This window comes from Dermochelys coriacea, chromosome 12 (genome assembly GCF_009764565.3).
Source record: "Dermochelys coriacea isolate rDerCor1 chromosome 12, rDerCor1.pri.v4, whole genome shotgun sequence".
NCBI classification, from domain to species: Eukaryota; Metazoa; Chordata; order Testudines; family Dermochelyidae; genus Dermochelys; species Dermochelys coriacea.
This window is the reverse complement of record NC_050079.1, coordinates 11,100,669-11,124,094: the sequence shown is the minus strand read 5'-3', so window position 1 is coordinate 11,124,094 and position 23,426 is coordinate 11,100,669. Positions and strand designations below refer to the sequence as shown.

Sequence of the window (23,426 nt, the reverse complement as noted above, 5' to 3'; positions counted from 1 at the left end):
TAATGGAGTAACTGATAGTTGATTGTAATTCTGTCTACTAGTAGTAGAGAGAAATGAGATACTTTGTCAGAGGGTTTCACAAGTATTTGGTGACGGCAGAGGAATGATTAGACTCGGGCAGAAATCTTTGGTTCCATTGCAGTCTCTGTAAGGGAGCGTGTTGCAATGGGCACAGACCCTTCTGCTCATACCATCCAAGCTTTATCCCTTGTGCCTTGTTCCCTCCACCCTATCCCTGTCCTGTTTTCCTCACACAGCCGCTTCCACGCTCCACTTCTCCGGCTTCTCATGCCAGTCTGCTTGCTCAGACATTCCAAACCCTTCCTCTACCTTGTCCCCTGTCATCTTACCCAACCAATCTCAGTTCCTCCCTCCTGCAGCTCCTTGTCTAGTCTGTTTTTCCCATCCTCCTCCTGGTGTCGAGTTGACTCCTCTCTGCCACCAGGCCTCATCAACAATAACTGTGTGCTCCCAGACAAAAGATGTACACCACTGCATGGAAAGGACTCCTCTCTATGAGTGTGCAAGCTGCTTGCACATGCTAGTGTGACCAAGGACAGCTGCTGGTGAGCCTGGTGCCCACTGGAAGCAGTAAAGCCATGTTGGAGGAGCTGACTGGGCTGGGTGCTGGCTCCTGTGAGTGGCATCCCGACGTGCTGCTGTAATTCCTGGTAGAGCCCTGCATCTCCACGGATATCCACTTTATATCCACAGATATCCTCATCCGCAGATATAATTTTGTATCTGCACAGGACTCTAGTTATAAGTACACAGTAGTACTTGTAAGGCTGGAAGTGAAGACTCACCTGTATTTCTATTAGATGGTTGGCTTATAAAAGTCTACTTTGCTCCTTAGCAGTCAAATGAAGGGATTCCTGAAGAAATTCATTTGAGAAAATGTGAGGTTAATCCCTTTAGATAGATCCATTTTCTATCAAAATAAAAAAGCAAGCGGACAACTTTTTTTAGTAATAAATTGTAGGTTTAAAAAAACAACAACATGAATTTTGATGGCAGTGGGGTAAGGAAATATTGATTCTACATGTACACTGGCAGAGAGAATGTTTCTCTCATTTGTTTTGCTTTCTATTTCAGAGCATACAACAGAAGGAATGACTGTGAACACTCCAGCACTCGGTTTCAGAAGCAAGAAAATTCTGGCTCCCATGGTGCGGGTTGGAACATTACCCATGCGTCTTTTGGCTTTGGATTTTGGTGCTGATATTGTATACTGTGAGGTATGAAGGCTAAGGAGATGGGGGAGGCTCTGTTTTCTTATGATATGGCAGTTTTATGAACAATATTGGTTTCTTAGTAGTCATATCCTCATGGATGTTAAAGGGATTAGCATTATTACTCTATGGTCTTCAAACTTTCATGTGTAGCCTTTTATTTTATTTAAAGTTAATTTTGTAATGTGGTATTACACCACCATGGCTTTGGCTCTGGTGGCTACAGTTTCAAGCTTAACAGAGTGAAAGTCACCTCTGCTATTTGCTTCGGATTTAGCTTCTCTAGGAACACATAAGGACCAAAGATAGTGACCACTCGTACATTTACAAGTACAAGTCTGTTTTATAAATTTTATTAAAGTTACAATTAAAGTTATGATTACGCGCATATAAAGACCTATGCACAAGTTACGAGTATAGTTATACTCACATCCTAAACAATATTCTTACAGTCTGGTGGCTGCCTTGCCAATTGATCACTAGTAGAGGGATGGTTCCTGCTAGACTTTTCCATAGGAAGCTCAATTTTTCTAGTCTGGGCAACCTCATTTTATAATATTCTGACTACACCTCATTAGCATTTACACAAATAGCGCACCATGTGTCAGAAAAATGTGACTACCAGGTATCTTGTCGGCAAAAAATTATTTTACTGTTCATTTTTAGCAAGATCACCCATAGGAACATCTTTTCCTTTCATCTTGTGACATGGGGTCATTCTTTGGTCACTTACCTATGTCAAGCATTTCTTAAGTCAGTGGCTTAGTATAGCTAAGCTAACATTTTACAGGCCTCAGCCTGTAGGCCTTGCGTTTTAACCTTACTTACTTAGGATATGTCTACACTAGGAAATTAGGTCGAATTTATAGTAGTCGGTTTTGTAGAAAACGTTTTTATACAGTCGAATGTGTGTGTCCCCACACAAATGCTCTGAGTGCATTTAGTCGGCAGAGTGCGTCCACAGTACCGATGCAACCATCGACTTCCGGAGTGTTGCACTATGGGTAGCTATCCCACAGTCTCCGCCACCCCTTTGAATTCTGGGTAGAAATCCCAATGCCTGATGGGGCAAAAACATTATCGTGGGTGGTTCTGAGTACATATCGTCAGGACCCCCCTTCCCTCCCTCCGTGAAAGCAACGGCAGACAATCGTTTCGGGCCTTTTTCCATCGCAGATGCCATAGACTGGGAACATGGACATAGACTTCTCACAAAGTAGGGGCCCCTGCAATGTGCACATCATGGTGTCAGTTGGGCAGGTTCATGGCGTGGAACGCTGATTCTGGGCCCGGGAAACAAGCATAGACTGGTGGGACCGCATAGTGTTGCGGGTCTGGGATGATTCCCAGTGGCTGCAAAACTTTCGCATACGTAACGGCACTTTCATGGAACTTTGTGTCTTTCTTTCCCCTGCCCTGAAGCGCAAGAATACCAAGATGAGAGCAGCCCTCACAGTTGAGAAGCGAGTGGCAATAGCCCTGTGGAAGCTTGCAACGCCAGACAGCTACTGGTCAGTTGGCATCAATTTGGAGTGGGCAAATCTACTGTGGGGGCTGCTGTGATGCAAGTAGCCAACGCTATCACGGAGCTGCTGATACCAAGGGTAGTGACCCTGGGAAATGTGCAGGTCATAGTGGATGGCTTTGCTGCAATGTGATTCCCTAACTGTGGTGGGGCGATAGACGGAACCCATAACCCTATCTTGGCACCGGAGCACCAAGGCAGCGAGTACGTAAACCGAAAGGGGTACTTTTCAATGGTGCTGCAAGCACTGGTGGACCACAAGGGATGTTTCACCAACATCAACATGGGATGGCCGGGAAAGGTACGCATCTTCAGGAACTCTGGTCTGTTTCAACAGCTGCAGCAAGGGACTTACTTTCCAGACCAGAAAATAACCATTGGGGATGTTGAAATGCCTATAGTTATCCTTGGGGACCCAGCCTACCCCTTAATGCCATGGCTCATAAAGCCAAACACAGGCACCCTGGACAGTAGTCAGCAGCTGTTCAACTATAGGCTGAGCAAGTGCAGAAAGGTGGTAGAATGTGCATTTGGGCATTTAAAAGCACGCTGGCGCAGTTTACTGAGTCGTTCAGACCTCAGCGAAACCAGTATTCCCATTGTTATTACTGCTTGCTGTGCACTCCACAATATCTGTGAGAGTAAGGGAGAAGCATTTATGGCGGGGTGGGAGGTTGAGGCAAATTGTTTGGCTGCTGATTATGCGCAGCCAAACACCAGGGCAGTTAGAAGAGTACAGGAGGGCGCGGTTCGCATCAGAGAAGTTTCATGACTGGCCAGGCTACGGTGTGAAAGTTCTGTTTGTTTCTTGATGAAAACCCACCCCCTTGGTTCACTCTACTTCCCTGTAAGCCAAATGCCCTCCCCTTCCCCCTTCGATCACTGTTTGCAGAGGCAATAAAGTCATTGTTGCTTCACATTCATGCATTCTTTATTTATTCATCACACAAATAGGGGGATAACTGCCAAGAGAGCCTGGGAGGGGTGGTGGAGGAGGGAAGGACAAGGCCGCACAGCACTTTAAAACTTATTGAATGCCTGCCTTCTGTTGCTTGGGCAATCCTCTGGGGTGGAGTGGCTGGGTGGCCGGAGGTGACTGCATTCTTGGGCATCTGGGTGAGGAGGCTATGGAACTTGGGGAGGAGGGCGGTTGGTTACACAGGGGCTGTAGCGATGGTCTGTGCTCCTGCTGCCTTTCCTGCAGCTCAGCCATACGCTGGAGCATATGAGTTTGATCTTCCAGCAGCCTGAGCATTGACTCCTGCCTTCTTTCAGCAAGCTGACGCCACCTACCATCTTCAGTCCACCACCTCTCCTCGCGGTCATATTGTGTTTTCCTGCACTCTGAGATTGTCTGCCTTCACGTATTTTGCTGTGCTCTGTCAGTGTGGGAGGACAGCATGAGGTCAGAGAACATTTCATTGCGAGTGCGTTTTTTTCGCCTTCTAATCTTCACTAGCCTCTGGGAAGGAGAAACATATGCAGCTGGTGGAGGGGGGGGAAAAAAAGGGAGAGTGGTAGTTAAAAAGACACATTTTATAGAACAATGGATACTCTTTCATGGTAAACCTTGCTGTTAACATTACATAGCACATATGTTTTCATTACAAGGTCGCATTTTGCCTCTTATTGAGGGTATGCCGGTTTGGTGTGAGAGATCACTCACACAGGGCGGGCAGCAGAATTCAGCTTGCAGGCAGCCATGGTAAGCCACAGTCTTTTGGCTTCTTTAACCTTCATAACATGTGGGAATGGCTTCAAACAACAGCGCCCTCATTTACCATACGAAGTAGCCATTGGGTTGCCCATTAAAAATGAGTTGTCAATTTAAAAGGAGGGGCTGTTGTTTCCAGGTTCACATGCAGCAGAAACTCAACTAACCACCCCACACACACACACCCAATTCTCTGGGATGATGGCTTCACCCCTCCCCGCATTGCATGGCTAACAGTGGGGAAGATTTCTGTTCAGCCACAGGCAACCAGGCCAGCAGGAACGGGCACCTCTGAATGTCTGCTTACTAAAACCACCCTATTACAACCAGGTGACCGTGAATGATATCACTCTCCTGAGGGTAACACAGAGAGATAAACAACAACGATGTTGTTTGAATGCCAGCAAACACCGGGACCATATGCTGCAATGCTTTGTTCTGCAATGATTCCTGACTATGTGCTACTGTCCTGGCGTGGTAAAGTGTCCTACCATGGAGGACGGAATAAAGCTGCTCTCCCCAGAAACCTTTTGCAAAGGCTTTGGGAGTACATCCAGGAGAGCTTTATGGAGATGTCCTGGAGGATTTCCGCTCCATCCCTAGACATCCCCAGACTTTTCCAGTACCTGTACTGGCCGCGAATGCCAGGGCAAATTAATCATTAAACACGCTTGCTTTTTAACCATGTATCATATTTACAAAGGTACACTCACCAGAGGTCCCTTCTCGGCTTTTAGGGTCCAGGAGCCCGCCTTTGGTGGGTTCAGGGGGTACTGGCTCCAGGTCCAGGGTGAGAAACAGATTCTGGCTGTTGGGGAAACCGGTTTCTCCGCTTCCTTGCTGTGAGCGATCTACAACCTCCTCCTCATTATCATCTTTCTCGCACCCAAAACCCACTTCCATGTTGCCTCCCACTCCTTGGATGGAGTCAAAGCACAGGGTTGGGGTAGTGGTGGCTGCACCCCCTAGAATGGCATGCAGCTTATCATAGAAGTGTGGAATATCTGGGGCTCTGAACCAGAGTGGCCGTTGCCTCTCTCTTTTTTTGGGTAGGCTTGCCTGAGTTCCTTAATTTTCATGTGGCACTGCTGCAGGTCCCTGTTATAGCCTCTGTCCTTCAAGCCATTGGAGATTTTTTTCAAATATTTTGCATTTTGCCTTTTCGAACGGAGTTCTGCCAGCACGGATTCGTCTTCCCCATACAGCGATCAGCTCCCGTACCTCCCGTTTGGTCCATGCTGGAGCTCTTCGGCGATTCTGGGACTTCATGGTCTCCTATGATGATGAGCTCTGCATGGTGACCTGTGCAGGTGAGCTCGCCATGCTGGCCAAACGGGAAATGAGATTCAAAAGTTTGTGGGCCTTTTTCTGTCTACCTGGCCAGTGCATCTAAGTTGAGAGTGCTGTCCAGAGCGGTCACAACTGAGCACTCTGGGATAGCTCCCGGAGGCCACTACCATCGAATTGCGTCCGTAGTACCCCAAATTGGACCCAGCAAGGCCACTTTCAGCGCTAATCCCCTCATCGGGGGTGGAGTAAAGAAATCGATTTTAAGAGCCCTTTAAGTTGAAAAAATGGGCTTCGTCATGTGGATGGGTGCAGGGTTAAATCAAGATAATACTACTAAATTCGACCTAAACTGTAGTGTAGACCAGGCCTCAGATATCTAATACATACTTATCTCTTCTAATTACTGATCATTCTTATACTTCTATAATCCTACAATTGAAATCTATGTAGCATACAATGATTATCTATGATATAGCATATGAGTTAATTATAAAATCACACAACACTCAATAAATGAATGATAAAATGGACCAATTGGCTACACATGCACTCCCTTAATTAAAAAAAATAACATTAAGAGGAAATAGATGACTCAAGATATTGGTAGATATAGAGCCTTTCATTATGTTGCCCTTTGAATCCAGCACAGGTTGGTCATGAAAGTTTATTTGATTACTATTTGGGAGCCTCAATGAAAGGAACAGGGTGGTTTAATTTTAGTTGCAAATGGAAAATTGTCTATGAACAAAAGCCATCACCAGAACTACCTCTAATTTTCCCATTTGTTAGCATTCTTGGAGGAGAGGCAAAGGATTGAAGTGGGCTAGCATTATGGGGTTTGTCTTTAATACTTCTGGGAGTGAGCCTTCCAGGCAGAGTAGAGAGACTTGCGCTATCTTGGCTTGAGTAGCAGTTTCCAACCCCTGTCTCTGAACGCGCTCAGAAATTACCAGGTAAGCTGGCCCCAAAGAGAGAGTGTACACACAGCTTGACTGGTACAACTCGGGATTTGGTCCTTAATAATATTACAACACTGAAATATATTTATAATAAAACTTTATAAGATAGTGAATAAGGCTGATAAGTAGAAACAGAAATGGTTACATATATAAAACAAAACATAAAACGAAATCTTAGATCTACACTTAGTAGTAGTTCCATTTCCTGTGTAATGAAGTTGATTTTCTCCCAAGGATTCAGTCTTTGACAGAGCTGCTGGTTTTCACTCAAAACAAGGATCTGAACTTTCATAAACACCCCCACCCTTCAAGGAATTTCCTCTGTGAATTCATAACAAAAATTTCGCATTTATCGCTCAGTTATGGTTCACTAAACCTTTTGAAATGCTCTCTGATTTTAATCTACTCTTCTTGATAATTTCACATCCCCTTGTTGGTTGCATATACACATGGGGCTTCTATTGTATTGAATAATAATGCTTAGTTTACATCTGAAACAGAGAGGGGTGACTAAACATGCTTTTTCAGGCAAAGAACTTGTTTATGAACTCTACCATGTTACAGATTTTAAAACATATCTTCATTGTGTAAGTGTAACTCCTTATATAGTGTCTATACATTCATTTCACAATGATTAATGAAGGGTGTATCATTTGATACCTTACATTTGATACCTTGCAAGATGCTATTGATTACTCCTCAGGGAACTCCGCGCCAAAAAAAATTAAAAATTATGCACACAATATTTTAAAATTCTGAAAAATGCTGCAAATTTTATTTGTCAATAAATAAATGTGGCTCCAACATGGCAGTGGGGAGGACAGGCCACTGGCTGCATTGAGGTGGGAGATCACCCTGAAGTTCCTACCTCCATCAGTACAGAGAGTCAGCAGTGAGGCTTCGCCTGACCCTGAGACAATGCAAGGGCTGGGCCTGCCCCAGAAACATCCTGGGGCCCTGTTTCTCTGTGCCAGGTGCACCAAGTGTGGGTGGGCAGGCTCAGCCCAGCTGGATCCAAGTGTGGGGGGGATCCAGGTGTGGGATGAGAGGGTTCTGTGTGGGGCAATCTGGGTGCGGGTGGCTCAGTGGGAGATAACAATGCACAGAGGCTTGTTGGGGTGTTTCAGGTACAGGGTCAATGGGATTCTGCAGGGGATCCAGGTGAAGGTGGTTGGGGCTCAGGAGCATGGGGCTGGGTGTGGGGAGATGGGATTCGGTGGGGGGGACTGGGTGTGAGGGGGCTCAGTTGGGAGGGGCTGGGTGCTGGGAGAGTGGGGCTTGGTGGAGTGGGGATCAGTGTGGTGGGGGTCTGGATGGGAGGGGCTCCTTGGAGGGGTCCAGGTGTAGAGGCCTGCTTAACAGAGGAGCCCCAGCTTCTGCTAAGGGGATGCCACTTGCTGGGCTCCAGCTTCCCCCAGCGATTCCCCTATCCCCTTTTCTTCTCCATCCCCCTCCCCCATTCCACCCCCTTCCTTTTCCACTGCCTCTGCCCCCATGCCTTTACCCTCCCTTCCCTCATTTCCCCCACCCCCCCAACCTAGCCCCACCGTGGGCACTTACTGTTGCACAGAATAGAAAACAGGAAGGCTCCCAGCACACAGAAATGGCGCGTGACTGGCACTAGGACCCAGGAGTCAGCATTCAGCTGCAGTCAGTGGGAGCTGAGTGCAGCTTCCTTCAGCTGGGCAGCTCTGTGTTTGTAGAATGAGGGGGGCTCAGTGGCATGTTAGCCCGTGCCTCGCCTTTGTTTGGAGGCAGGCAGCCGCCCAAAAAAACTGCATCCATGGGCGCGCAGTCCCACGGAATCCGCCCACAAGTATATTGATGGATAAATACTATGAAAGCAGTATGTTAGGTGTAGTGAGCTTGTCTGACCTGATAGAAGTTGCTTTTACAGAACAGTGAGCCCTTTGCCAATTGGCATTAAGAAGTTCTGACGATCACACACCCCCTCTTATGATGAAACAGCGTAGTCAGCCACCGGCTATTTTGTAGGCTTTGGGTCATAACCCTCTTGCCTGGACAAGTGTCTGCCACAATATTTTTTCTTCCCTTAATATGCGCAATTTTCATGTCATATTCTTGGAGGGTTATGCTCCAATGTGGCATTTTGGAATAGGTATCTTTGGCTCGATAGTCACACCAACAGAGAATAGTCTCTTCAGGGTTGTGTCACTCACCCCTTATGATACCCTTCAGAGGTCTTGTCTACACAGGGAACTTGGGGAAATTAATCCAAATTAATTAAAAGTGTGAATTTAAATTGGACTAGTTAAACCACATTAAACCCATGTGAAGATGCTCTTATGCAAAATTAAAGTGGACTTAACTTGATTTAGTGTATCATAGAATATCAGGGTTTGAAGGGACCTCAGGATGTTATCTAGTCCAACCCCCTGCTCAAAGCAGGACCAATCCCCAATTTTTGCCCCAGATCCCTAAATGGCCCCCTCAAGGATTGAGCTCACAACCCTGGGTTTAGCAAGCCAATGCTCAAACCACTGAGCTATCCCTGCCCCTGCCCCTGCCCCCAGTTGCACTTCACTTTAGAAGTGAATGTAGTTCATTCTCCTGAATGTCCCTGTGTAGAGAAGACAAATCATTCCAGTTCATGGATGGGGAACTGAGACATAGATGACTTGCCCAAGGCCATGCTGAAAGTCTGGCAGAGTTAAGAGTTGAATGCAGGTTTGTGTCCCAGTCCGGGGAAGCTGCTGAATCAGTTCATACTCTAGATGCTCTGCCCAAGCATATCCTTTTATTGGCAACCCATGCCAATTTTCTGGATTGTACCTGCTGGCTTTGGGTTCCTTGGCAAAATAGTGTTGTGGATTGTATGTGATGGCAAAATACCCTTTTAGGCTGGACTTCCTGCAGTCTGGGGTCTTGAAGCTTTGATTTCCAGCACAGAAGCCTGCAGAAAAGAACCTATACATTTTAATTCCCAGGCTGAGACACTTTTTATAGTTACAGCCTGCAGATTTACCATCCAAATTAGAAGCCCTGAAAAATTGATTTTGTAATAGAAATACTGGCAGATCCTCTATGTTGATTGTGGAATGGCCATTGTAATAGCCTTCAAAATTATCACAGGATATGAAAATGTCTTTCTAGAAAAGAAAGGACCGATTACAATAGAGTGGGAACTTTAATCTGTAGATAATATATGCTCTCAGTTCATTATAATCTTCATACAATTTTGTCTTCTGTGTTCATTAATCATTTGGCTTCCTTTTATCTTCTAAAATAGATTCCTTTTCTGTATGATATAGAGTCTGACCTTGACTAGATACACCTCTACACCGATATAACGTGACCTGATATAACACAGGTTCACATATAACGCAGTATAGCAGGGCCCCTCCCCACCCTCCAAGGTCAGGAGTTGGGGGGGCATTTTTGGGGGCCCCGCAGGCCCAGAGTGGCCCGGGGGATTAGCAGGGGGCTGGGAGCAGCCCGCTCCACTTCCCTTGCCCCGGCCCCAGCTGTGTGGCTCTGGGGAGGGAGCTTGGGGGAAGGGATCCCCCCCACACACACTCACCAGCAGAGAGGAGGCGGAGCAGCCTAGCCCTAGCCCGCTCCACTCCACCAGCTCCCAGCCACGGTGTCTGAGTGCCTGTTAGGGGGCAGGGATGTAGATGGGGGTTGGGCAGTCAGGGGACAGAGAGCAGAGGGGTTGGGTAGGGGATGGCATTCTGGGGGTGATTAGGGACGGAGGGTCTCTGGAGGAGGAGGTCAGGGGACAAGGAGCAGGGGGGGCCAAAGCAAGTTTGATGTACTGTGGTTTCAGATATTATGCGGTAAGATTTTTTTGGCTCCTGCGGACCGTGTTATATCGGGGTAGAGGTGTAGTTTGAGCAAAGACAAAAAATCGTATTTGTTGTTGCCTCGTTTAATGGCTGTTGGATAGTGAAGAAATGGAGAAAAGTTGTTAGTAAAATCTGATTCTTTCAGCATTTGAGAATATCTCCAGTAAACTTCAGAGTTTCTCTGATCTAGAGGGGTGGGTCCTGGGCTTCTTATCAAGGTAATGCTCCTGGACTTTGCTGATGAGAGGTTGCCCTCTTTTGTGTCAGCCTCTGCATGATAGGATTAGTCTCCTGGCTATAGGTGTCTGGTCACTTTTTGCCCCAAACTCTAGAATTACCATAGGATAGTTGATTAGATGCGTCACTGATCTAGTCTAGTGTTATAACATTTCTGTACATATGGATATGAAATCTAATTGTGATCATAAACTATTACATTTTACAGTGTTTCTTTAATTTTCATTCATGTCCTCTTGTGCTGTTTCTCTAGAGCTGAACTATAATATCTCATAAGAGGCAAATTAACCAATTTTACTTTGATAAACTTGCTAGTGTATTGTTGTTTTGTTTTTTTAATTCACTTACATATATTTCTGATCTTTATTCTTAGGAGCTGATTGACATAAAGATGGTGCAGTGCAAAAGAGTTGTAAATGGCAAGTACAATATATTTTGATAAAAACTTTCAAGTACCATTTTTCTTCAGTAAATGATGAGAAATGCTTGTTTACTTTGTTGATTTGGTAGCCAGAGACACTTAAGCAGTAGCTACAAGAAGTGTTAATATTCCCATTCCATTGAATAAAGTGTTAGAAGGACACATTTGGGTTAAAAATAAAATAGAAAAAAATTAATTTCATTACTGTTCATAATTACTTATATTATTAAAACTAAAAAGTTAAGATCTAATTTGTTTTTAGCAACTTGCACATAATTGATGAAATCTTAGAAAATGACTTCTTGCTTAAAGAATGAAATGAGTTTATATGTTCTTCAACAACTGGGTCAGTTTGCTCAGCTTACAGAGGTGTTTTTTTTTTTTTTTTGGTCAGGTTTTAGTTCTTTCTGTTATAACAGTAATAAAGTTTCCATAACTGAAATTTAGTTGATAATTTGGTTGGTGTCACATTATATAGAATAGAATAGCTTGCTTTGCAATGGATGTATGCAGCTAACAGGACTGAAAGCATTTTTAGTAATGTGTACAGATAGAATTTGAAGACGAGGGCTCGTCGATTTTTTTGAATGCAAACTGTTTTAATAAAAAAAATCTCCTTTTTGTAATGGAAAATTAGCACGAAAAATGTGGGATTTTTTTTCCAAGTTTTCTGGTTTTCAACTGAACTGGAAAAATAATTAGTCTTTTTTAATGTATTTTTTAAAGTTACCCCCTATTCTCTCCTTTTTCCCCTTCCCCTTTTAGTGCAAAATGGAAAAAAGGGTGGGGAAAAAAGGAGGAAAAGGGTTGGGGGGGGAGGAAAAAGGAAGACAGTTAGAGTGGGGTTGTGAAATGGGGGTTAAAGGAAAAATTAAACTAAGAGAACAATGTTTGAAACTGAAAATTTTCAAAGAAATCTTTCAAACAAAGTTTCTAATAAAGAAAATATTGTTCCATTTCAAAACCTGCAAAATTAAAATGACTTATAAACTCTTGTAGAAAATATTGAAGTCCTCTTAAGTGTACTTCTACTTTTGACCAGATCTATTGAGGAAACATTGGGAGCATTTATGTTGAATTATAGATTCAAATTAACGCATTTACAATTTTGTGCACTTTTACCATTTAAACAGAGGTCATTTTAAGTGCACTCAATGCACTTATTTCCATTAAATGTACGCTGTGTTTTATCTCTACAAATTCAAACTCATTGGTGCTGAATAAACTTCCTCCTTAATAACTTTATATTGGGAGAACTCCAGTGAGCTATATCACCTATATAGTTAGTCTTCTGATTAAGAATATAAGTATTAAAGCTGAAATACAATGGGCTTTGGGTTGTTGTTTTTTATGAGAAAACCTAGAGGCAATTATTAGAACAGACCTTGGAACACACAAACGTTCATGACAGGTTTCAGAGTAGCAGCCGTGTTAGTCTGTATTCGCAAAAAGAAAAGGAGTACTTGAGGCACCTTAGAGACTAACAAATTTATTAGAGCATAAGCTTTCGAGCTGTAGCTCACGAAAGCTTATGCTCTAATAAATTTGTTAGTCTCTAAGGTGCCACAAGTACTCCTTTTCTTTTTATAAACATTCATGTTCGCTGTTAGGATATAGATATGCAGGCCTGCCTGTAAAGGCCTATACTTTAAAAATTTAGGAATATGTTTATTATTTAGCTAGTTATAGAGGTATAAAAGAAAGAATCAAGCCCCCTAGTCTCTTCTTTAATGTGATTTCTCAGTGTAGGTCAGTTTTTTGAGCTCTTGCCTTGGCTGTTTGGCTTGCCCCTCTCCCCATTCATAAGCTGAAAACCTACAATTTCTATACTGTTTTAAGGTACGTAATGGTGAATATCACAGTAATGGTGCTGTACAACCCAGAAAAGCACATGCTGAAATTTTTGACTATCATGTAAACATGTAGCAAACTGGGTCTTGATTTGTTTTGTTTTATAAGTGTTTGTTTTAGTAAGTTAGCTGAAAAGAAAAGATGTACCTGAATTGTTTGAAGACAAAAATGGGGTGATAAAGGTGTACGTCAATTTTTAGGTTTCAGAATAGTCAACTAAAATAGTGGCTTCCACTTTTGTACGGTGCCTAATGCAATAGGTCCTGACTTGGTTGCCCGTAAGGTGCTACTGCAACATGCATTTCAAATAAAGAGTAGGTTTCAGAGTAGCAGCCGTGTTAGTCTGTATTCGCAAAAAGAAAAGGAGTACTTGTGGCACCTTAGAGACTAACAAATTTATTAGAGCATAAGCTTTCGTGAGCTACAGCTCACTTCATCGGATGCATTTGGTGGAAAAAGCAGAGGAGAGATTTATATACACACACACAGAGAACATGAAACAATGGGTTTATCATACACACTGTAAGGAGAGTGATCACTTAAGATGAGCCATCACCAGCAGCAGGGGGGGGAAGGAGGAAAACCTTTCATGGTGACAAGCAGGTAGGCTAATTCCAGCAGTTAACAAGAATATCAGAGGAACAGTGGGGGGTGGGGTGGGAGGGAGAAATACCATGGGGAAATAGTTTTACTTTGTGTAATGACTCATCCATTCCCAGTCTCTATTCAAGCCTAAGTTAATTGTATCCAGTTTGTAAATTAATTCCAATTCAGCAGTCTCTCGTTGGAGTCTGTTTTTGAAGCTTTTTTGTTGAAGTATAGCCACTCTTAGGTCTGTGATCGAGTGACCAGAGAGATTGAAGTGTTCTCCAACTGGTTTTTGAATGTTATAATTCTTGACGTCTGATTTGTGTCCATTCATTCTTTTACGTAGAGACTGTCCAGTTTGGCCAATGTACATGGCAGAGGGGCATTGCTGGCACATGATGGCATATATCACATTGGTAGATGCACAGGTGAACGAGCCTCTGATGGTGTGGCTGATGTGATTAGGCCCTATGATGGTATCCCCTGAATAGATATGTGGACAGAGTTGGCAACGGGCTTTGTTGCAAGGATAGGTTCCTGGGTTAGTGGTTCTGTTGTGTGGTGTGTGGTTGCTGGTGAGTATTTGCTTCAGATTGGGGGGCTGTCTGTAAGCAAGGACTGGTCTGTCTCCCAAGATCTGAGAGAGCGATGGCTCTCAAGGAAACTGCGGAACCACCTGATCAACATCCTCTACAGCAAACAGGGAAAGATTAAGAATGAGCTCTCAAAACTGGATACTCTCATAAAGAACCAACCTTCCACACAAACTTCCTCGTGGCTGGACTTTACAAAAACTAGACAAGCCATTTACAAAACACACTTTGATTCTCTACAAAAGAAAAAGGACACTAAGCTATCTAAACTACTATATGCCACAAGGGGCCACAACAATGGTTCCCGTAACCCACCCAGCAATATTGTTAATCTATCCAACTATACTCTTAGCCCAGCGGAAGAATCTGTCCTATCTCGGGGCCTCTCCTTTTGCCCCTCCACCCCCACGAACATGATACAGTTCTGTGGTGACCTAGAATCCTATTTTCGACGTCTCAGACTCAAGGAATATTTCCAACACACCTCTGACCAACATATTAACCCACAGAGACCTTCCTGCCAACACTACAAAAAGAAGGATTCTAGGTGGACTCCTCCTGAAGGTCGAAACAGCAGCCTGGATTTCTACATAGACTGCTTCCGCCGACGTGCACAAGCTGAAATTGTGGAAAAGCAGCATCGCTTACCCCATAACCTCAGCCATGCAGAACACAGTGCCATCCACAGCCTCAGAAACAACTCTGACATCATAATCAAAAAGGCTGACAAAGGAGGTGCTGTCGTCATCATGAATAGGTCAGAGTATGAACAAGAGGCTACTAGGAAGCTCTCCAACACCACTTTCTACAAGCCATTACCCTCTGATCCCACTGAGAGTTACCAAAAGAAACTACAGCATTTGCTCAAGAAACTCCCTGAAAAAGCACAAGAACAAATCCGCACAGACACACCCCTGGAGCCAGGACCTGGGGTATTCTATCTGCTACCCAAGATCCATAAACCTGGAAATCCTGGACGCCCCATCATCTCAGGCATTGGCACCCTGACAGCAGGATTGTCTGGCTATGTAGACTCCCTCCTCAGGCCCTTCGTTACCAGCACTCCCAGCTATCTTCGAGACACCACCGATTTCCTGAGGAAACTACAGTCCATTGGTGATCTTCCTAAAAACACCATCCTAGCCACTATGGATGTAGAAGCCCTCTACACCAACATTCCACACAAAGATGGACTACAAGCATCAGGAACAGTATCCCCGATACTGTCACGGCTAACCTGGTGGCAGAACTTTGTGACTTTGTCCTGACCCATAACTATTTCACATTTGGTGACAATGTATACCTTCAAATCAGCGGCACTGCGATGGGTACCCGCATGGCCCCACAGTATGCCAACATTTTTATGGCTGACTTAGAACAACGCTTCCTCAGCTCTCGTTCCCTAATGCCCCTACTCTACTTGCGCTACATTGATGACATCTTCATCATCTGGACCCATGGAAAAGAAGCTCTTGAGGAATTCCACCATGATTTCAACAATTTCCATCCCACCATCAACCTCAGCCTGGACCAGTCCACACAAGAGATCCACTTCCTGGACACTACGGTGCTAATAAGCGATGGTCACATAAACACCACCCTATATCGGAAACCTACTGACCGCTATTCCTACCTACATGCCTCTAGCTTTCATCCAGATCATACCACTCGATCCATTGTCTACAGCCAAGCGCTACGATATAACCGCATTTGCTCCAACCCCTCAGACAGAGACAAACACCTACAAGATCTCTATCATGCATTCCTACAACTACAGTACCCACCTGCTGAAGTGAAGAAACAGATTGACAGAGCCAGAAGAGTACCCAGAAGTCACCTACTACAGGACAGGCCCAACAAAGAAAACAACAGAACGCCACTAGCCATCACCTTCAGCCCCCAACTAAAACCCCTCCAACGCATCATCAAGGATCTACAACCTATCCTGAAGGACGAGCCATCGCTCTCTCAGATCTTGGGAGACAGACCAGTCCTTGCTTACAGACAGCCCCCCAATCTGAAGCAAATACTCACCAGCAACCACACACCACACAACAGAACCACTAACCCAGGAACCTATCCTTGCAACAAAGCCCGTTGCCAACTCTGTCCACATATCTATTCAGGGGATACCATCATAGGGCCTAATCACATCAGCCACACCATCAGAGGCTCGTTCACCTGTGCATCTACCAATGTGATATATGCCATCATGTGCCAGCAATGCCCCTCTGCCATGTACATTGGCCAAACTGGACAGTCTCTACGTAAAAGAATGAATGGACACAAATCAGACGTCAAGAATTATAACATTCAAAAACCAGTTGGAGAACACTTCAATCTCTCTGGTCACTCGATCACAGACCTAAGAGTGGCTATACTTCAACAAAAAAGCTTCAAAAACAGACTCCAACGAGAGACTGCTGAATTGGAATTAATTTGCAAACTGGATACAATTAACTTAGGCTTGAATAGAGACTGGGAATGGATGAGTCATTACACAAAGTAAAACTATTTCCCCATGGTATTTCTCCCTCCCACCCCACCCCCCACTGTTCCTCTGATATTCTTGTTAACTGCTGGAATTAGCCTACCTGCTTGTCACCATGAAAGGTTTTCCTCCTTCCCCCCCCTGCTGCTGGTGATGGCTCATCTTAAGTGATCACTCTCCTTACAGTGTGTATGATAAACCCATTGTTTCATGTTCTCTGTGTGTGTGTATATAAATCTCTCCTCTGCTTTTTCCACCAAATGCATCCGATGAAGTGAGCTGTAGCTCACGAAAGCTTATGCTCTAATAAATTTGTTAGTCTCTAAGGTGCCACAAGTACTCCTTTTCTTTTTGCAAATAAAGAGTAGTGACTGCATGAAAAGGGTAAAGAACTGGACTAGAAACAAGGAAGAGCATACGTATTAATGGACCGGATGGAACACATTCTGTATAGATTTATAGTTAATATAGTCCTGTTGGCTCTAATGAATTTTGCTGTGTAAATCATTACAACATGACCCAGTTTATGTTAACAGTTTGAATGAGAAAGGCTTAACTGACCCTTCTGAAAGCAGATAAAATTGAGTCTACAAGTATATGCTTTCAAGAAATGAGATTCATCCAAGTGTGAAGTATCCCCACAATGCTCTATACACCTCTTCTGCCCTTCAAAGTGGATCTTAAGAGATAAAGGGGGACTGGCACTTTCATCCTAAAGGTGTCAGGTGAAATTGGCAATTATGATTTCTAAGGAATTTGTATATGGTGTGGTGTATTAGTATACTTTGTCTAAAATTATTCTTATTTTTGCTAAAAGACCACATTTGTTTTCCTTAGTTGCTGACACCAGATGTCAGTCTATTTCATCTGTATTTATAATGATGCTTCATTAGGACATTCTAGGTGGCATCTGTCAGCTAATCATGTGAAAACTGCTGCTGCATAATAAAATTCTTTAATGTTCCAACTAAACCTTGGAGTCAGTTTGCTAATTTTTATATTAGAGAGTTATTGGCTAGAAAATTGTATTTTTTTCCCCCAATCAAATTTCAGATTAATGGAATTCAAGCCAGAAAAGGCAATTGTGATCCTCTAGTTTAATCTCCTATATAACACAGGCTGTAGAACTTCCTCAAAATAATTCCTAGGGCATATCTTTTAGAAAAATATCCAATCTTGATTTTAAAATTCTCAGTGATGGAGAATACACTGCAACCCCTGGTTAAATTGTTCCAATAGTTAATTGCTCCCAATGTTAAAAAAATTTCTGCCTTTTTTACAATTTTGAATTTGCCAGGCTTCAGCTTCCAACAGTTGGGTCATGTTATACCTTTCTCTGCTAGATTGAAGAGCACATTATTAAATGTTTGTTCTTCTTGTATAAACTTCAACCAAATGACCCCTTAATCTTCTCTCTGTTAAACTCTAGGTTGAACTCTTTTAGTCTCACTATAAAGCATGTTTTGTAATCCTTTAATCATTCTCGTGGCTCCTCTCTAAACCCTCTTCCATTTATCCACATCCTTGTTGAATTGTGAACACCAGAACTGGACACGGTATTCCAGCAGCGGTCACACCAGTGCCTAACACTGAAGTAAAATAACCTCTACTCCTACTTGAGATTCCACCATTTATGCAGTCACAGCTTTCACTTTGAACACCTGGAGTTATGGTTTTCAACCTTTTATCCTTCTGCTAACCCACACTGAATCACTTTTTCTTTTCTGTGATCCCATATTTACTACTTGCAGCCAGTCCTCAGTTGCACCTCAGAATCCTTTGTGCCATTTTCCGTGAGAACCAGTATCGTGTTTTATGGGTGCGTTTGGCACCTGAGAACTGCTTTCAAGTGGTTAAGGAAAACTGGATGAGGAGAGCCATTTGCTTGTGGCTATGTTTTTAGAACCTCTCACCTAGATTAATGAACATAGGCCAAATTGAGCCTTGGCGTAAGTGGGTGCTATTCCCATTGATACCAAAATGGAACTGCTCCTACTTAAACCATGGTTTAATTTGGGCCGATGATGGGTGTAGAGAAGAAGACGTTTGAGGTATTTGATCCAGCACACTTTAATATAGGAATATCAGCAGTTCTGAAAAGGTAAAATTAGTTATTGTATTTTGATATATAATAATCTATAAAAATATTCAGTCTGAACGAGTAGAAAAATAAACCATTGAATCAATGTTACTTACAGCTTTTCAGTGGCTTGTCTGTTTTTGTCTTGATCATGGAGTTAAATTCAATTGTTTAATACTAAAATGAATTCACTGTATTAAATTCAAGGCTTCATAATGCATGTGCAATTCTCATTAAGACCTTTTATCAAGAAAATTTTAGAATCTGACAATTTCTGTAGACTAATACAAGTCACTGTTTTGCTGTACATGCCTCTCTTCACAAATGTTTTAGAATACTGCCGTAATCCTTTTGGATTTAGCACATGGATTTTGCAGTAGTAATCTCGGCTGCAGTCCTTCCCAGAGGACTTGGCAGTGTTTTGGAGAGAGGAAGAATGCTATGTATGCTTTCAATAAATTACACAAATTTGAGATGCCATCAGGTTAGCTTGGGCTCAGAATTTTTTCTAAAAACAAGATTTAAAAAAATTGATTTTTTTTCAATTGGATTCAAGTCATTTTAATTCTAGTATAGGGTGACAGTAGGAGATGCCTGGAGTCCAGCATTCTCCTAGGGTATCCATAAGCAACACTGCAGTGTTATGCTTAGTGATTGAGAACTGGAGAGTGAAAGTGACTAGTTCACATGCAATGTGCAAGATGAGAGAAATTAATGAATATTAAAGGTTCACATTTTAAAATACTTCTCGCTCTTATTAGAAATTGAAAGAAATTAAACCTATTAACCTAAATGTTAACGCTCCAAGTGTCTTTGACATAGCTTACAAAGTCAATAATAAAACTAGTGACTGTTGTTTACCCCAGGAATTACGCATCTTTACACAGGCTTTAATCCTTAAGCCTCTCCCTCTCCAGAAGCCTTGGCATGGCCTGAAAATCAACAGACCTATTTTTTGTTTTATTTTTTCCAGAACATAGGCTAGATTTTAAAGCTGAGGCTGCCTCATAATGAAGGCTCTACCATCAGCTTCTCCTCTAAATCAAGAGAGATTCAGTTCAGGTTCTTGTGCTGATTGTGGGTGGATCAGTATGGCATGAGAGAGAGACATGGACAGTCCCTCAAGTAGTCAGATTGTAAGACATTTAGGGCTTTTAAAAACCAAATCAGTACCTTAAGCTGGACTAGGAAACTAGCCAGTGCAGAAGATAAGAGTCCATGTCAGTTCCTGTTGGTAAGCACAGCCTACCAAATAGGCTGCCTCTGGTTCTGCATCAGTTTCAGCCCCCTGGTTGGCTTAAGGTGCATTGCAGAAGGTTACAGTTATGTTAGTAGCATTGACCAAGGAATTTTAAAACATACATATTTCAACATAACATTGTCTTTAGAAAAGCTAGCCAAAGTGCATCACTAAGAGACAGAGCAGAAGAACTGCTCTAGCCATTCAGGGAAATAACTCATTTATTTCTATATCTGCTTTCATAAACAAGTTTTGTTAAAATTTCAATAACATCAAGTTAATAGTTTAGACTTGTGAACTAGGACATTCAGCAGTAAGTCTTGCATTTCACGCCCTGATTCTAAAACCACTGTTTTTTTCACAAATATCTGTGTGAGGGATGAAGCATTGGTTGTAACGCTTAATTGTCCGTTCTGTTAGTTTGTATGACAACCTAATGAACTTTTCAGTCTAGTTGATTTTGCACATATGACTCAACTCTGCATTGTTTCTTGATAAACTTTGATTCTAACACTGAGGTGTACAGCTTTATTTGGTAGAATTTCAGTTTATATGCACATTGTATATTTTTAATTACTTCACCTGGCTTATTTTGTGATTATATTTAGCTATATTATTTTCTCCCATTTTTGTGTCTCTATCCTATTTCATGTAGAGGTGCTTGAAACAGTGGACTTTGTAGCTCCGAACGAAAGAGTTGTTTTCAGAACCTGTGTGAGAGAGAGAGATTGTGTTGTCTTTCAAATGGTAAGACACGAAGAACAGTTACATTCTGATATCAAAGTAGATTAATTTTACTGGCACTGTACTGTTTAGATATGTCTAAATGTAGCTCTTTGTCAGATGTTAAACAGCTCCCAGATTTCTCAACCGGTGTTAATCTTTCTGGACTCTAATTTCACACTGATTGCATTGCAAGATTTCTAAACTAATTGTATACAAGCATACACAGAATAGGTGACCAATGTGTATATTGTGGGCCACAGATGTAGCTTATTTCTACACCATGTTATCTTAGCTATGTGTTCAAACATACTAGAACCAAAACTAAATTACAGTGAAATGTGATCTTACCATCATTTGTAATTTCACTAAATAGAACTCATAGCTAGACATCATTTGTGTTTAGTAGTTTTAATAACATTTAACACTTTTTTTATCAACATTTTTTGTTTTTCTTGTTCATTCATTCAGTTAACTGGTTCATTTGCATGTGTCAATCCTGTAAATAACAGTGATGTTTAACATTTCACATGCCATACAAGTCACAGAAGAAAGAAGGACATTGTTCCCGCCCCAGATAATATAAGTTTTAGACATCGCAAGCAAGGTTTGGTGGGCAAGGATTATAGAGCTACAGTCACACAGTTCTCAGTTTAGGCATATCTGTGTCATGGTGGTTCAGCTAAGATTTGCACATTTATAAGAAAAAGGGACAATACTTATTGTGAATATAATGTTTTTATTAGATTAAAACAAATTCAGTTTTGACTTTTAAAATGCAGGATAACGTGTGTGTTATATAGTGGGCCCTGATCCTGCAAAGATTTAAGTACATTCTTAATTTCACACCTGATGAAGTGAGCTGTAGCTCACGAAAGCTTACGCTCAAATAAATTTGTTAGTCTCTAAGGTGCCACAAGTACTCCTTTTCTTTTTTGTGAATACAGACCAACACAGCTGCTACTCTGAAACTGGCTTCAGATTTGTCTTTAACTGACTAATTTTGCTATTGAGTAGTGGATCTCTGTCATATTATACATATACCCACTCTAAAAAGTATATGAAGTGTGTATATCTACACGAGGGGTGGCCAACCTGTGGCTCCGGAGCCACATGCGGCTCTTCAAAAGTTAATATCTGGCTTCTTGTATAGGCACCAACTCCGGGGCTGGAGCTACAGATGCCAACTTTCCAATGTGCTAGGGGGTGCTCAATGCTCAACCCCTGGCTCTGCCACATGCCCTACCCCCACTCCACCCCTTCCTGCCCCCTCCCCTGAGCCTGCAATGCCCTCGCTCCTCCCCCTCCTCCCCAGAGCCTCATGCACACCACGAAACAACTAATCAGGAGGTGCGGGGAGGGAGGGAGAGGTGCTGATCGGCGGGGCTGCCGGTGGGTGGGAGGCACTGGGAGTGGGGTTGGGGAGCTGATGGGGGACTGCTGACGTATTACTGTGGCTCTTTGGCAATGTACTTTGGTAAATTCTGGCTCCGTGTCAGGCTCAGATTGGCCACCCCTGATCTACACAAAAGCATTTATTATAAAACAGAATCAAGTGAACAAATATTAATTATATCCTTTTTGCCCCACAGGGATCAGCAGATGCTGAGAGAGCCTTGGCTGTAGCCAAGCTTGTGTAAGTTCTCATAGAATCTTATCTGAAAATAATTTCTTTCCCTGTGGCTTGCTGGGGTGTAATTTAATTTGTAAAGTTTTATCCAAATGCAGCTATCATTTGAAACCAGGCACTGATGCAGTTCGATGTATTTTTCCCTAGTCTTTTTTATTTGTATTAGTAGTAGTAGAGGGAGGGAGGTAGTTATAAGTCTTTCAAGGGGAAATTAATATTTTTAGAGGTCAGAAGTAAGGTATGAGAGTCCTGTGTGATTAGCAGAGCTACTAGGGTAAACAAAAGTTCCACTAAGCATTGAAGGAACTGCTCAGCAAGTTGCAGCAGATTTCACCATCTAGAAAGATCAGTGGGTGAACAGCATGAACAGGCTGTACTCCTGCTCCCATTAGCAGTAATGATTTTTTTTCAAGGCAGTAGCTGCTCAAGCAATTACTTTTCATGCTAGTGACTGCTGTGCAACTTTGTAATGGGCATGCCAGGTCTCTGTCCTCAGCGTGTTTTTTTTCTGGATGCTGCACACCTGCTGATAAAGCCCTATTGACCAATTTCTTGTGTTCTTTATGATTTTTAAAGCTCTCAACCAGATGTGTGTTAAATACAAGAAAAACAATAGAAGTTTTGTTTCAGTGGTGAGGAATATAACTTTTAAATCCACATAAGAGCACCTGAGAAATCATGAGAAATTTTTCTTATTTATTTATGAAAAATGATATAAAACAATATTTTGCAGGGTTTGAGTTTGTGGGGAGAACATCCTAACTAGGTTTGTTCCCTAAGACTCAGTAAGAGTCTTTGAATTCTTCCATAAAGGCAAATTAAATTCTTATATACGTATTGAAATGGTTTTGGAGACCACTGTATAAATATACACAAAATTTACCCTAGTGAGGAGATAAAAGAAAAGATTCAGAGGTTTGGAAAAAATCTCCAAACTTCAAATTCTCATCTAAACCTCTTGGGGATGGAAAATGCACTCAAGCAGGCTCTCTGGCAAGATGCTTTTTTCCTTTTCTAGTCTGAAATATTTGTGGGGATTTTTT

At 42.5% G+C, this 23,426-nt stretch overlaps 1 protein-coding gene across 6 annotated transcripts in view; it reads left to right on the top strand.

Annotated features, from left to right (window-relative positions):
- The window catches only part of DUS2 (dihydrouridine synthase 2), a 57,935-nt gene that overhangs the window by 4,381 nt on the left and 30,128 nt on the right, over window positions 1-23,426 (top strand). For 4 of the 6 annotated variants that reach the window (XM_038367767.2, XM_038367769.2, XM_043495065.1 and 1 more), the window contains 4 exons: window positions 1,096-1,238; window positions 11,140-11,185; window positions 20,686-20,777; window positions 22,346-22,389. In XM_038367767.2, the coding sequence (XP_038223695.1) occupies window positions 1,096-1,238; window positions 11,140-11,185; window positions 20,686-20,777; window positions 22,346-22,389 (325 nt within the window). Of the gene's footprint in view, window positions 1-1,095; window positions 1,239-11,139; window positions 11,186-20,685; window positions 20,778-22,345; window positions 22,390-23,426 lie in introns of those variants that run through there. The other 2 variants (XM_038367770.2, XM_043495067.1) reach the window with 2 other exon arrangements.